The sequence below is a fragment of the Brienomyrus brachyistius genome, chromosome 18, assembly GCF_023856365.1.
Source record: "Brienomyrus brachyistius isolate T26 chromosome 18, BBRACH_0.4, whole genome shotgun sequence".
NCBI classification, from domain to species: Eukaryota; Metazoa; Chordata; class Actinopteri; order Osteoglossiformes; family Mormyridae; genus Brienomyrus; species Brienomyrus brachyistius.
The window spans coordinates 15,085,366-15,101,753 of record NC_064550.1 but is presented as its reverse complement, the minus strand read 5'-3'; the positions used below and the strand labels follow the sequence as shown (position 1 = coordinate 15,101,753).

The 16,388-nt window shown below is 45.4% G+C and overlaps 1 protein-coding gene across 3 annotated transcripts in view; it reads right to left on the bottom strand.

The window, feature by feature from the left end:
* Positions 1 to 12,114: 12,114 nt before the first annotated feature.
* Positions 12,115 to 16,388, bottom strand: part of ngfa (nerve growth factor a (beta polypeptide)) — a 30,707-nt gene continuing 26,433 nt past the window's right edge. For all 3 annotated transcript variants that reach the window (XM_048984347.1, XM_048984349.1, XM_048984348.1), the window contains one exon: positions 12,115 to 12,877. In XM_048984347.1, coding sequence (XP_048840304.1) covers positions 12,222 to 12,866 — 645 coding nt within the window. In that variant the 5' untranslated portion in view covers positions 12,867 to 12,877 and the 3' untranslated portion in view covers positions 12,115 to 12,221. The remainder of the gene's footprint in view (positions 12,878 to 16,388) is intronic.

Below are 16,388 nucleotides of genomic sequence, written 5' to 3'. Positions count from 1 at the left end.
CTCAGCTGGAGTAGCAGCAGAGAGGAAATGGTGGTAAATGGCAACAAGAAAAAATCTAGCATCTCCTTTGAGGTCAACAGTGTTGCACGTAAGCGTGTCAAATGTCAGTTCAAATCTCATATCCTTTATGCAGTTTTTCTTATTGTTATATGCTATAGTCATCTCAATTTTGGAGGAAATGTACATTAGCAAACTGTTTTATTTTACTAAAAGCCTATAACAGTATTAAGAGTAATAATACTGTAGTGTTAGTGTCTTTCACATTAGCTCTGCCAATCAGTCCTACACTTGTCTGTACTGCTATCAGGCTTATCAGCAAGAGTACCTTTGCGCTACACATTCTACGCATCTTTAAACATACTTTCATGTAAAAATTTCCTCTCATGTCCGTTAGATGCTGGTTCTGGCTTGGTTGGTAGAGTTAAGATCACAGCATTCTCTATTTAAGTGGTCTACAAACTATGGTGCATGTACCACCAGCGGTACTCAGAGTGGCTCCAGGTGGTATGTGAGAAGAGTGGTAATTTCTTGTACACCATGAAAAAAAAATTAAGAAAATCACTCCATATAAAAGCACATTTACTAAGTTGTTTTAAATTTTTTTACATTCTGTGTTATGGAGTATTTGAGAAGGATTAATGTACCCTGCTCAATAAATAGTGCAGTATAATATAACATGCATTTTCTGACGTTCACTTAGGTATATAACAGCAGGGAGGCTGACAGGTGAGTCGCCTGACATAAACATGCATTTTCTAATGTTCACTTAGGTATATAACAGCAGGGAGGCTGACAGGTGTGTCACCTGACATAAACATGTATTTTCTAATGTTCACTTAGGTATATAACAGCAGGGAGGCTGACAGGTGAGTCGCCTGACATAAACATGCATTTTCTAATGTTCACTTAGGTATATAACAGCAGGGAGGCTGACAGGTGAGTCACCTGACATAAACATGCATTTTCTAATGTTCACTTAGGTATATAACAGCAGGGAGGCTGACAGGTGTGTCACCTGACATAAACATGCATTTTCTAATGTTCACTTAGGTATATAACAGCAGGGAGGCTGACAGGTGAGTCGCCTGACATAAACATGCATTTTCTAATGTTCACTTAGGTATATAACAGCAGGGAGGCTGACAGGTGAGTCGCCTGACATAAACATGCATTTTCTAATGTTCACTTGGGTATATAACAGCAGGGAGGCTGACAGGTGTGTCACCTGACATAAACATGCATTTTCTAATGTTCACTGAGGTATATAACAGCAGGGAGGCTGACAGGTGTGTCACCTGACATAAACATGCATTTTCTAATGTTCACTTAGGTATATAACAGCAGGGAGGCTGACAGGTGAGTCGCCTGACATAAACATGCATTTTCTAATGTTCACTTAGGTATATAACAGCAGGGAGGCTGACAGGTTTATCACCTGACATAAACATGCATTTTCTAATGTTCACTTAGGTATATAACAACAGGGAGGCTGACAGGTGTATCACCTGACATAAACATGCATTTTCTAATGTTCACTGAGGTATATAACAGCAGGGAGGCTGAGAGGTGTGTCATATTCTAATGTTCCTATTTGATTGATGTGGAATTGGAATCAAATTCAGTCAAATGGGTTTGAACCACTGGCTTCTGAAACAGAACTGAGTCCTGGCATTTGTGTCAAATATCCAGCCTTATTTTCTGTTTTTGGGGTGGCTTTCGGTTAATAAATGGTTGGCCTTTATAATGGGTTATACAGTATAATGAGTATAAGGATTCCAATTTTCAAATACGTATACAAAATTTTCAAAATGCTATTTGACTCTCCCTGCCGGCCCCTGGAGGATGGGGTTAGGGTTAGGGCTTCCTCTGCTGCCCCCTGGAGGATGGGCTCCCCCTTTGGGTCTGGTTAGTGTTAGGGCTTCCTCTGCCGCCCCCTGGAGGATGGGCTCCCCCTTTGAGTCTTGGTCCCTCCCAAGGTTTCTTCCTTCTAGGGAGTTTTTCTTTGCCACTGTCGCCTCTGGCTTACTCACTGCGGGCTTTGGGTGGGGATGCTGTAAAGCACTTTGAGACCATGTAATGCTGTGATAATGCGCTACACAAAAATAAATTTGTTGTTGTTGTTAATATATTCAGCCTTATTTCAGCATTAAAAACTGACCCAGGGCTGAAACGAGAGCTAAGACAGATTAGTAGCTGGGAAATGAACAAGGGGGTAGAAATGCAGGGAATGGCACTGCAGTGTCAGTCTTATCAACCTCATGAACTAAGGTTTTGATACACTGTGACTTTGGCAAAGGAGCGTGCATTCCAGGGCTGTTGAAAATAGAGGGAACGTATCCACCCTAATATTCACTTCCGCTCCCTCTCTTCCCTGTCATTAAATTAATACGTAATCAACAGCGCATCCCTTATCTTCCGTTATGAATCCTTGTGTCATTGAGAACAATTCGCTGCGCATTCAAGGATGAAACCTAATGAAGATTGTCGTCATGTTTCGGACTGAATCATTTTATCATATAGATCAGTTATTTTTTAGGTAAGTGATGTTTTGCTATGAAACTCTTACTCTTAACGATGTTAGTCTCATTTTAATTGAGCAGTACGAGCTGACAAAGGTGATAAGAGACAGCTAAGCTTTCTTGTAGTGCGCAGAGCAGCTACCGTATCAGGACATCATACACCCTGTGAGGATGGACGCCCCAGTACGCCTGTAGAAACTGGTGATGACTGTGGTGGGCGTCCAGGATCTCCTCAGACGCCTATGGAAATAAAGGCGTCGGTGGGCCTTTCTGGCGACAGCTTCTGTATGCTCCGTCCACTTGAGGTTATTGCCCTGGGTGACCCCAAGGAACCTGAAGATGCTGACCCTCTCTACAGCATCTCCTCTATTGTAGATAGAGCATCTTGTTTCCCGAAATCCATGACCAGCTCCATCGTCTTGCCAACATGGAGAAAGAGTTTGTTCTCCTGATTCCACTCTGCCAGGAGTCTCACCTCCTCTCTGTGGGCCATCTCATCGTTGTTAGTGATCAGGCCCACGACGGTGGTGCCGTCAGCAAGTTTGATGATGGTGTTGGAGCTGTGTCTGGTCATGCAGTCAAGTGTGAACAAGGAGTACAGAAATGGCAGCGTAGGGGAAGTGTCTTTGCCAATCCATACATGCTGAGGTCCGTTGGTGAGAACGTCCAAGACCCAGTTGCACAGAGTAGCTCCCAGACAAAGAAGCTGGATCAGCTTAGAGGGAGTGACCATATTAAGTACAGAGCTGTAATCCACAAATAACCGCCTGGCATCGCAGTTTTTATCCTCCTGGTGAACCAGGGTAGTGTGAATTGCATCTGCATGCATCTAATGTGGGGGCATGCATACTGCAGCATGTCTAAACTGCCTGCAATGGAGCCCTTAATGTGTCCCAGCACCAGTTTCTCAAAGCATTTCATTGCAAATGGAGGCTAGTGCTACAGGGTGGTAGCCATTTAGGCAGGTCACTTTGTTTTGTTTGGGGGGCAGTGGAGCTCTGCAGGGAGGTGTTAAATATGCCTGTGAAGACAGCAGACAACTGCGCACTGCATGCTTTTAAAACATGACCTGAGATTTCTTTCTGGAGCGGTAGCATTGCGGGTGTTGACAGCGTTAAAAGTCCATTTCGTGTCCACAACAGAGATTGTGAAAATGATGTCATGCGGCGCTGTGTGGGCTCACACTGGAGAATCTGGGTCTGCAAGCTCAAAGCATGCATGAAACGCATTCGGTTCGTCAGGGAGGGACGCGGCGGTAGCAAATGAACGTGCATGGCTGCAGCTTATAATCCGTTGCCGTCTGAATTCCCCGCCTTATCCGACGTGCATCACACATGCAGTTAAACTGGGACTCCACTTTACTGCTGTTCGCATGTTTCATGCTTCTGCTTTCCGAAGATCGCATGCGACCGCTGGCGCTGACAGGGCTGACTATGAGGACCACGGCAAATCTGCAAATGTGTGTGGAGATTTGACTGCGTGGAGGTTTTGCGGCCTTAGGGCTTGGCGCTGTCCCACTCCCAAGCTTTTCAGAGCTTAAGAATGGAACACCAGAGTGTTCAAAACATTTACAAAATAAATTACAAAATGGATCATCAAACTGTGGCCTAGGGTCCACTTATGAAGACCCTTATATTTGATATATGGTGTTTGTTATGGTTTCATTGCTCAGATTCCAATTGGTCAGGCCATTCCTTCCTTTTATGGTCATTACCCCCCAGCAGAACAAAGGAGTCCCCAGAAGGGGCGCCCTCCGACACCCCATCCAAGGTCTCCAAGAAGGCCGGATTCTCTGGACTGGTGTTCCCCGCTTACACGCAGACAACAGTCAAAGCCCATCCTCCGACTCGAAGCTGAAGGGAGGCGACCCTCTCATTTGTTCATTAGGGTGAACGCAACGTACGGGCACTGAACTGGGCAGCTAAAAGCAGACCCACCCCTGTCCAGCACCTCTCACCAAGGGCAACTGCAGAGTAGAATAGAATCCAACACTTCTCCAGAATTCTGGTTACAGAATCCAAGCTGCACGTTGAGGTGAGACTCACTATATCTAATTGGCATTTCTCTGCCTCCCACATCAGCTCAGGCTCCTTTCCCACCAGAGAGGTTACATTCCATGTATCACGAGCCAATCTCCATCCCCTTCGCCCCCCCCCCTGCAGGTGGTGGGCCCACAGGAGGGCAAACCCATGTTACTGGGTAAGTCTGGCCAGGCCCCATGGTTGGAGGTCCAGCCAGCAGGGGCCTGCCGACGAGCTCCTGCTCCAGGGCGAGGCCCCAATCTCCCCAGTCCAGGTGGGGTAACATGGTCCATTGCATCATTGGTCAACAAGGGCCATGCTCTGAATCGCCCTCAGTCTGAACACTCACCTAGGACCAATTTGCCTTGGCAGTCCCCGATTGCCCCTGATAACACAGCTCTTAGAGCACACAACCCCCCCCCCTCCCCCCCCCACCACCACAATAAGGTGGTGATTCATGGAGGGGATAATAAGCCTAATGTAGCAATATTTCAAAATTTAAACTCAAAATACCATGTTGACCTGAATATAAGAACCTTTCCCTCAAAATACGTCTTTAAAAGTGATGTTGCCGTACATTCGGGGTCTATTCTAAAACGGAATAGACAGCGTCAAATACGATATGTTATAATGAACTTTTTGACGTACGGTAAAATTGATTTGCTGGGAGATTTCTCGCGTGAGCATGAGAGTCAAGAAGGGTGAGTGTCAGGCCAGAAGCGTAGGAGCTGGCAGCCCTGTCCTGTAAATTGTTGGCTTCCATGGTCGTGCTGCTGCTGTTAGTAAACGCAGAAACACTCATTTTCGAAGGGCTGTCATATCACTCATTAATATGGCTCAGCCTCTCTCCGCTGAACATCACCCTCTTCATGCGGGCTGTCTGCATTGAAAACATTCTGCACCCTGAAGGATTGTGGAGCTTGTAATATTCATTATTATGTTTTTTTGCAATGTCAGCTGTTCAATATTCTATTTGTAATCCAATTGCATGTGGTTGCTGGTTAACTTACATGTACTTATATGTGCTTATGAAATAATATTATTTTTCATCTCATATTCTGAGCAATATAGTAATTAGAGAATATCGTACTACTGTTGGGGTATGCAGTGAGCGTATCTGGCATACAGGTGGCAGCGTCTCTGAGCTGTACAGTCGCCATTTTTCATCTTTTTGCGTGTTAAAAGTGTAGCACCCCAATGCCCTATCAGCGCCATGCAAAGCATTCGCCACTGGAGGGCAGTATTGTCCTGAAATTAAAATTTACTGTATTGACTCCAGAGGGATATTTTAGAACATGTTTCCACCCGGATTCGATCCAGGGACCTTTAGCTTGTTTGAGGAATGTGACACAGCACTATGGAAGAGACTAATATACGGAAAATAATCACGATTAAGTTCCGTATTCGCTCTGTGCTCCTGCCATCGTGCAAGAGGAATCAGGTGTAACTTTGATTTTTCTTGTGTGTTTTATTCGCCTATTTCACCATGATACCATCGGATCTATTGGGTAATACGCCACAGTGTCATGTGTGTTGTAAAGAGATGCATTATGTGCTTTGCTTAATTTTTCACTTGTCTCCCATGATTAATCCTTGTTCTCTTCTTAGCTGCAGCCCAGCTGTGCACTGCATGCACTGCTTGCCTTTTCCTTTTCTTTCTTTCTTTCTTTCTTTCTTTCTTTCTTTCTTTCTTTCTTTCTTTCTTTCTTTTTTTCTTTCTTTCTTTCCTTCTCTTTTGCCAAAGAATGTCTATAAATGAATGGAAGGTGTCACCCGCATACTTTTCAGTCTCTGGGCTATTTCCCTGTATCGGTTACTGTCTTTCCAGTGCTTCTGCTTCTCAAACCAAAACAAACCTAGAAGAGCTACACATGCAGCATCTTCTTCCAGATAAACCACCTATCAAATACATCTAACGATTGTGACTATAGCCGACTATAATTAAATGTCTGCAACCCATCGGCAGTGTTTATTTATAAAATTATATCATTTTAAAATTTTTATTTCCATCCTCCCCTCTATGTCAGTGTGGGAGGCAGGAGTGGGAAGTTAGTCCATCACTGGTCACATAAACACATAAACACATACACACACATACACGCACAGATATAGAGAGAGCTCAACTATTTCAGTCTTGGTGGGGACACTTTATTCATTTCTATGGACATAACTCTAATATTAACAATGACAACCTTAGCCCCCACCCAGCCCAAACCTTAACCATAGCGTAAGTAACCAAACATAATACAAGACTTTTGGCACTGTTAGTTTTTGGATCGCATTCACAGGGGCAGTATGGTACCACAGTGCTTATCACTGTTGCCTCATACCTGTGAGACCCGGGTATCTCTTGGTTCGCAGGTGTTAGCTCTGTTTTCAAGGACATCCTGTTATTTTTCACAATCTAGCATGAAGTTGCTCTTCTCATGCAGTCTGTGTGATGTCCAGGGTCCCTCACATCCTAATACATCAAACGGTAATTAATCTGGACTGGTGTGCGTTTGGAAATTCAGGCATATCTGCAGTCAGCACAGATGGAACTGGAAAGACCCCGGAGAGATTCATGAACATCTGGGCTTGGATGTTTGATGCCTTGCAGCTATATTTTTAAAGACAGAGGACAGGCATGGAGTGTTAATACTAACCTCTATATCTCTGATTAAAGGTAAACTGTGATAATCGGCAGTAATTTAGCTTTCAGTCAGACACTGAACCATCTCTGTCAGTTTCAGAATAGCTGAGTGCTGTGGCTCGACATAAACGTCAGTAATTACTGAACAGATTTAGATCTGTGCTTGTTTGATGATGAACCATGAATCAGTTTTGATGGAGCTCTAAGGAACAGCTGGAATGGAGCAAATCAGTAAAGCATTGCAGATATATTGCTATCTGTCGCAGTTATATTCCTGTGGATTTTAATCAAAACACTTCAGTGCTGTCTTCAGGCAATTCAAATAATAATAAAAAAAGGTATTTGATGACATCTTTGCACGCGTTTCCTCTTCAGGACATATTCTCACGTTACAGGTGAGAGTTAGCATCATTAGCATCGTTAGCAGGGGACTGGAGGTGTCGTGGGCTGGAAGCAGCGTGTTCTGCAAACCCGCCAGCCAGCTACCATCTTCTGACTCTACTTGCTAGAGCCGAAACATGAGGTGGGGGGGGGGGAGAGACTTTTTGACTGGGACCCCAGAAACAACAAACCGTCCTTTGGCCTCATGTGATTCCAGAAGCAGGCAAAGGATATTTCGCAGTGTGGCTGCTTGCGTAAAAACTGCTCAATGTGGCAGTTCAGTTACAACAGCAGCATTTGATTACCTTTGGGACTCTCTCCGGAAGCTTCTTTGAACTGTCCCAGTTTCACAACATAGCTTTGAAAACAAAAATGCCAAAAAAAAATAAAAAATAGGGTACAGTACTTCTCCCTTTATGCCATCTGGCTTGTAGGCTTCCATAATCAGCTCCCCAGAGGTCTATGCCAAACAAGCACTTTAATGAGCTGATTAAGGGCAGTGCTGATACCCATGCAGTCAGTGACAGCTACTGGTGACACAGCTGCTTACCCTGAACTCCTGCTTGGTCTCTAGATCCAGGCCCACAGAAAATCCCAGCAGACATCAGGCGCAGGACTGGGCGCTGAAAGTGGGGCAAACCACTGAGACTCCCAACACCCTATTTACATTAAGCAAAAACAAGCTACATCCTTCCCAGTGCCAGTAGGGGGCCTATCATGCATTATTATTTAAGTGTCAAATGCACAGCAGGGGGCGTAGTAGTTTAGGCACCATGCCCAACCAGTATCTGTCTGCCTGCCTGCCTGTCTGTCTCTGTGCACCTGCCTCTGTCTGCCTGTCTGTCCATCCACCTGTCTGTCTGCCTGTCTCTTTTTCTCTGTATGTTTATCTGTACTGTCTCTCTGACCACCGGCCCATCTCTGTCTTCTACCTCCCTGACTATTTACCTACTTGTCTCTCTGTATGTCTGCCTGCCTGCATGTCTGCCTGTCTATCTACCTGCCTGTATATCTGCCGGCCTGTGTGCCTGCAAGCCTGCCTGTCTGCCTACCTGCATGTCTGTCTGTCTGTCTTCCTTACAAAGCAGAGGGTAAGGAAGCTCTGGGTCGTCTCCCTACGAACATCAGGAATCTTTACCTAATCCACATCTTCACTTTGTGACAAAGGCAAGGAAATACCCCAGACTGAAGGTCCCTCAACGAAGGAGGATTTATTCTGCATTCCAGCAGGCCATACAAATGTGCCAAGACCCCCAAACCCGAGCTTTTGATTCCAGATTTTGCATGTGACCACTTTACCCCAGAGCAGGCCTGACCTTTAACGTCAGCCCTCTGGGGTCATGTTGTGAGTCTTCGCTATCCTTATGGGGTTTGACTGGACGGTGATCCATCGTGATCCATTCTGTATATTTAATGAGAGTGACTCACCAGTCATCCATACTGTATGCCAGCAGTGCGGGCGTCCTGTTATACGCACGACACGGCTCAGGCAGACCTATTAAAGCCTAATTTGTGTGCTCAGATTTCCATGTGGGCATAACATGTAGAACCATGTACATACAAATATCATAACACAAAGGTCTGGATATTATTTCACGCTTCTCTAATTTCAGTACTTTTCACCTGTCAAGCGAGCCCTGCTGGTGGGTGGTCCCTGTAACCATAGCTTCCGTCCATTTTCGCTCCCCTCATCCTGCTTCCTCCCCCTGTCTCTTTCCGGTCACAGAATACGTAGCAAGAGAAGTCAAAGAGGTTCTGTCCATTCATGCCTTGTTTTAACTTGACCAGAACACTAAGGTGGACTGTTCCATCGATCTCCATCCATCCATCCATTTTCCAAACCGCTTATCCTACTGGGTCGCGGGAGGTCCGGAGCCTATCCCGGAAGCAATGGGCACGAGGCTGGGAACAACCCAGGATGGGGGGCCAGCCCATCGCAGGGCACACTCACACACCATTCACTCACACATACACACCTATGGGCAATTTTGCAACTCCAATTAGCCTCAGCATGTTTTTGGACTGTGGGGGGAAACCGGAGTACCCGGAGGAAACCCCACGACGACATGGGGAGAACATGCAAACTCCACACACATGTGACCCAGGCGGAGATTCGAACCCAGGTACCAGAGGTGTGAGGCAACAGTGCTAACCACTGCGCCACCATGCCGCCCCCGTTCCATCGATCTATCGGGATTTTTTTTTTATTTATCAAAGCAATCAGATGCAAATCGGCAGCGTGTGCACTGGGATGCCCCTGACAGTTCAGGCATTTAGCACTACAGGAGAAAAACAGGAAGAGAAAGGGATTTTTTCTTTTTCTACACTCTTGGTATCTGATGTAGGCCTTGTTTACACCACTCAAACCACATATCTGTGTGAGGTACCTCGGGTCTGGGGCCCCCAGTTGGCCATGACAGTTACTGAATTGGGCTGCGGACTAAGTGACTTTTTCAGCAGACCCCCAAAAACAACAAACCTGTCCTTGGATAAAAAGAGCAGATTTTTTTTCACAAAAAGATAACCTGAGACTCTCCTCTGTATTAGAAAAATGTAACTCAGTGACATTGCAGAATGACTTTGCATAAATAGTTCTGATTACCAACAAACTGCATGGATAAAGCTGTGGAATTTGTTGGATTAAATACAGAGTAAGCAGCCATCCAGGAAACAAGTAACGGTCTGTTTTTGTTTAATTTTTTTGTTCTTTGCAGATGGGGAATGGGGAGCTTTTGAATTTCCTCCTTTGGGTCTGGAGGAATCACTCAGGACTAAGTGTTACGTCCTTTCATATGCGGGAGGAGCTCAGGGAAGAGACGACTGAAGACTGAAAAACGAAATCGTGCAGCATTTAATCATTGCCAGGAGTTACCAGATCTTTCATGTCGTTTGTTCTGATTTGTTTAACAGGGATATGCCGTAATCCATAGATACTTAAATAAAATGGGCACTATCAAAATACAGAAAAACCCAGATAATCTTGTGAGCCCCATTTTGTAAAATGATTCCATGTGTATGTGAGTTAATGATGTGTTCAAACCAAAGGGAAAAGATTGGATGGTTTTTTTTTTCAGATCTTTTACGGAAAACCGTCATTTCGTTGAATATACCGCAAGAGTAAAGTGCAGCATGATACACAATCTGGGCACATGGTCTGCAGGTTTCTATAAGGTTTCTCTGGGATGGCTGACTTTTCCTCTGTTTCCACAGGTCCAACCTCAGTGTAGCTCTTTGGCCTGCACCACTTCTTTGAAAATAGCTCAAAGGATTGGACCTTACCGTAATTAAACGCATAAAACACCCAAACAACCTGCACAAACATGCCCAAACATGTTCTAGTTTAAATCCCGGCAGTCACGAGATGCTAAACAAACACAAAACGCTTTTGAAAAGTTTTAGAGGAACTCAAATTGTCTGCTTATAGACATATTGTCTATCATTGCTCGCTCACACACATTATTTTGAAAGCTCTGACCATTGAGAAGAAGCAAAAAAAATCTCGATTAATTCCGCGACCTTTGGCCTTTGGTCAGATTTTGCCCAAGTCTGGGTCCAGTTCACCAAAACTTGAAAACTGCAAATAAAAGTTTAAAAAAATTATAGTTTTTTTGGTTTGATTCCATTCCTGCTTGTATTTTAAGTTTTCAAAGTAATTTCTGACACCCCCCACCCCCATGCTGGGTGGTCACCTTTCCCGGCCTCGACTGTGACTGGGGCCATGAAACCTTTCTACAGCATGGCTTTAAAATAAATACCATTGGACTCATCTTTGTTAGGGGCGGCATGGTGGTGCTGTCACCCCTCACCTCAGGGAGTCGGGTTCGAGTCTCTGCCGGGGTTCCACGCTTGTGGATTTTACATGTTCTCCCCATGTCATCGTAGGGTTTACTCCGGGTTCTCTGGTCCCCCCCCCCCCCCCCCCCCACCAGTTCAAAAACAGGTGAGGCTGATTTTACAGGTGAGTTACCAAATTGCTCATAGGTGAGTGTGCGGGTTGACGTCCCATCCTGGGTTGTTCCCTGCCTTGCGCCCATAGGCTCCAGACTCCCCTTGACTCTGAACTGGATAAGTGGTTTCGGAAGATGGATGGGAGTTATTTTGCTATTTTGACAGTGACTTTTTAAATATATTTGGCAATAAATCCATTCCTCACACACACCACGTTCAGTAATCAGGATAGATAAATTAGTGTCTGTTGTGGGTGATGAAGACTCCGTCACAGTAATGAAGACTGTAGGGGCCGCCTGAGTCCACCTGCTGTCCATCTTGAGACGGACCGTGGCTCAATCTGTCATTCAATGAGACACAGCAACCATTTCTAGGCGTGGACTGAAGTGTTTAATAAATAACAATGTCAAAAACAGCACAACAACAAAAGCTTGGTTTTCTTTTCGGTATTTATACACATACATTATATATATATTTATATATATTTGACTGTATAAACTATAAATATGACATGCAGTCCTCATAACTTAAAACCACCAATAATTTACAGAGTGAGGTAGGGGTGGGCGGGGCATGTGGGAAGGGTTGGGGGGGGGGGGGAGGGGCACGGCAGCTGGTTGGCATTAGGGCTGTTGCGGCTGTTTGGAGGAGGCGGGGTTGGGGCAGGGCTGTGGGTGGGTGGGGTTTAATGGGCAGGGCTGCGGCAGCATCCGCCCGGCCTCACTGCTTCCAGGACTTGCGGCTGAGGACGCACACGCAGGCGGTGTTGATGCGAATGTAGCGCCAGGCCACCTGGCTCTGGAAGGAGGTCAGCGCCCGCACGAAGGTGTGCGTGTTCGAGCAATGCGAGTTCCAGCGGCGCCCATCGATACCGCGGCAGCCAGTGGTGCCGGACGGGCCCGTCAGACACGTGGTCTCGAAGAAGTACTGCTTGATGACCACGTTGTCGATGTTGAAGTTGGGGAGGACCATCACCTCGTTGCCGGCCATGTCCGTGGCCCTCGTCTTGTTGATAACCCAGCGGTTGACACTGTCGCACACTGAGTACTCGCCCCGGTGCATCGGCTTACTGGCTTTCCTTCGCACCCGGGGGCCTGGTCCCTCTCCCTCGGGGCCCGGGGCCACAGCACTGAACAGAACCCGGGGCGAGCGGTACCGTCGCTTGTTGAAGAGTTTGGGGTCCACTACGGGAATGGGGTGCGAGTCTTGGTGCTGTAGCAGGCTGGCCATCGGGGCGTTGGGGCCGGCGGATGTCCTGAGGGGCCCTGCCATGCCCTGCCCAGCGGTCCCCTGGGCGTCCCCTCCTATGTGTGCTACAGCCTGGACGCTGATCAGGAAGAGTAGGGCCAGCGTTGACGACCTCATGGGCACACGTCCTGCCAAGAGAATCGGTAGCCAATCAGATGTCTTTGCAGTTCCACCAGTCATTAACCAGACTGATATGATAGTTAATAGCTAACCACATGTCCTGACAAGATATCCAATAGCCAGTCTTAACTTCTGTAAATATCCTTAACTTTGTCTCATAATACTACACTTTAAACAGAAAATTGTCCAAATCTAGATTAAAAGTTGGTACAAGACCTCTACTGACTTCTAAATTACTATCCTAGACCCACCTCCTCTACAGTCTGATTGGTTATTTCTCTGAACCAATCATTCTTCCTTCTGCTCTCAGAAGGAACCCCCTTTCAGGTGGAAGCCGACATTTCGTGATGGGCGGATTCTGGGACTGTTGCCACAACTACTTGAAGAACATGGGGAATGTCAGACTTTATTATACTCCTCTGGGTGACATCCCAGACTGTTCCAGCGACTCATAATTCTCAATGCTTTACAGGGTATTACAGTGCAGCGCATCTGAAGTTGCCAAGTCAAAGTCCAGATCTAAATCCCATGCAGAACCTGTAGCTTTCTTTGGAAATCGCAGTGAACAGGCGACATCCAACTCATGTGAAGGCCCTGAAGCAAGCCTCCAAGGAAGAATGGGCCATAATCACTCCTGGAGTGTAAAAGGGGTCAGAGTCACTCCTGGGGTGTAAAAGGGGTCAGAGTCACTCCTGGGGTGTAAAAGGGGCCAGAGTCACTCCTGGGGTGTAAAAGGGGCCAGAGTCACTCCTAGGGTGTAAAAGGGGCCAGAGTCACTCCTGGGGTGTAAAAGGGGTCAGAGTCACTCCTGGGGTGTAAAAGGGGCCAGAGTCACTCCTGGGGTGTAAAAAGCTGGTAACTACATACTCCGAAATACTTAGAGCTGTTGTTCAGCAAAACATGGCCCAAATGCTAATATGCAGGCATTGAAATTTGATGCTTTTTTGAATTTGAGTATCTTTAGAAGATTTTGTCTTTGAAATTTTACTCCCACAGACTATAGGTTTGAAATAAAGAGACTGACAGGGAGAATATGTGCATGAATCATTTGTAATTCATGCAAATTTGATGATTTTAAGGGGGTCAGGGTTAGTTAGTGTTAGGGTTAGTTAGGGTTAGGGTTAGTTAATACTTTTGCGACACAGAGTAAGCTCTCCACAAGCTTCCTGGTGATTCCTTCATTGATGATCAGGTGTCTCATGACAGTCGCCCCTCACGTTACTGTTCTGACGTATGCGGCCGCGCTCTCTGTTGCTCTACGATGGCTGTGGCAAACCTCGCATTCCCAAGGCTGACAGTTCATCAGGCCATAATGTCCACATAAGTCGCCACAAAATTTAACTACTGAAATAAAGTCAATGCAGATCCAGCATTCTTTCACAGCTGTGTTTCAGTAATGCCAGATTTTAACCATATATTGCTGGCAAAATGCATTTCCATGGGTTTTGACTATATTGCTTGCATGTCTGTTGCATCACCCTTCTTCTAGTGTCTGTGTTTTACACAGTTACTGTACATTTAGCTAAATCTCGGCAGAGAGTCATCAACTCCACATCTCATAATGGCAGAATATTTAATTGCTAATGACTGTGTTTTCTGGGCTGTTTCCTTAAGTGGAATTCTTTAATATGCTTTTTTTTTACACTTTAATATACTAAAATATAAAAATGTACTTTTAAGTATTAGCATTTTGCATTTGGAGCAATAGGTCAATCTGTAAATCTATCTATAAGTTTTGTGTAACATAAATTTTTACAAGTTGTCACAAAGACCTTTGTGGTGATTTATCGTTATATTTTACAGAGGGAGTGAAAAAGCAGAAAGCTAACAGTGGGGGGAACGATAGGGAGCTGCCCAGCGTGGGAAATCAGAGGCAGGAGATATGTTCGAGGTTACTGCTAATGCAACGGAAGAAGAAGGAAGCGTGAACGAGGGATGGAATATTTAGGGAGACCGGGAATGCGGCACTGGAGGAAGGAATCGCTTTGAAAAGAGATCGCAGTAGCATTTTCGCTCTCTCTCTCTTTGCGATGCAGTGCCGTCGGGAAACGCTGCCTACAGAATCATAACTAACAGCTTTACAAACCGTTAGACTGTATCACGGATCAGATTCAGCTGTACTGTAATCAGACAAAGCACTCAGACACTGAAATGCAGTTTCGCATCTAATCCGAAAGTGAAAATAGTGAAAAGTGCTACAACAGCCATTGGTGTCGCTAGATCCCTGTTACTGGGGCACATGGCCCAGTATTTACACAAATCTCACGCACAAATCATATGAGGTAATGGGGGGTTGAGAGACCTGTATCCCAATAGAGCTTTATGTCTAGCAAAACCCTTGCAAACAGCTGTACAATATACTGCATACATGTGCGGTAATTAAACAGCTAGTAAATGTGATATGCCGAGTGTGTTATGAATATGGACATATTTGCAAATTGTGTTGTATGTTTCTTGAGTTTCATTCTATATATGCATGTTACACTAACTACTACCTTGATTGAATAGAATATAGAATATAACAGTGATACTTCATCCATGGGGAAATTCTCTTTTCACTAACCACTTCCTGTTTACAGTGAGACACACATACAGGGGTGAGATCAGGCTTGGGGGTCACTGCACAGGGTCAGCCAGCATGCAGCACCCCTGGAGCTGGGGGGTAAAGACTCCACTCTAGAGCCCAACGGTGGCATCGGTCTGTCAACCCCGGGATTCGAACTGGTGACCACCGACATTCTAAAGCACTGAGATGCACTAAGAAAAAAATGAATAAATTATCACAAGGCACATATTGCAAAGCTTATCCAGTACCTCTGTTTAGAAGTGAGAAGTCATTGAATGAATTAATTGAAATTGAACAAGAAGCCATGTTCAAAGAATATTTTTGGGGTTTTTTTGGGTTTTTTTTTCCCAGTGATGAAACTGTATTTTGAAAGGAGGGGCTGTGTTCGCTCATCAGAAATGAAGAGTATATAAAGGGCAGTAGACAAGCCCGGCTAATTATGCTGATGGGAAAAAGCTGAAGAGCCAATAGGAAGTCTGCTGGCCCCGTTGCCAGGTGACACGTCCCTCAGGGCAGGGAATCGGAAAGATCGCGATGTGTCGGGACACGCTGCAGGTCGTTCCCATGCTGACAGGCAGATACGCACAATAGCCTCTTCGCCTGTGCACATGTCACGTATCTCTGACATTCGTCTACGTTTATAGTTTTCAACACGCAACGTTTGGTTGTTATTTACATGACAAAACCCCCCGCATAAATCCTACAATTAATGTCAAATGTAGATTTTGCTTCATCAGTTGTTTTATTGATTCCATGAGAAAAGATAGGGGGGTTAGGGTTAGGGTTAGGGTGTGTGACAAAGCAGGTAAGGCCTCTGTGCTCAAATCCTGTGTGCGATACTGTAGCCACACCAGTGGGGGCTGGCCCGTAGGGGGTGGTCAGGCCCTTTGTTTATCAATTTTTTTTTACTTAATAGTGTGTGCCTACATGCAATCTGAATTATTTAAACAACA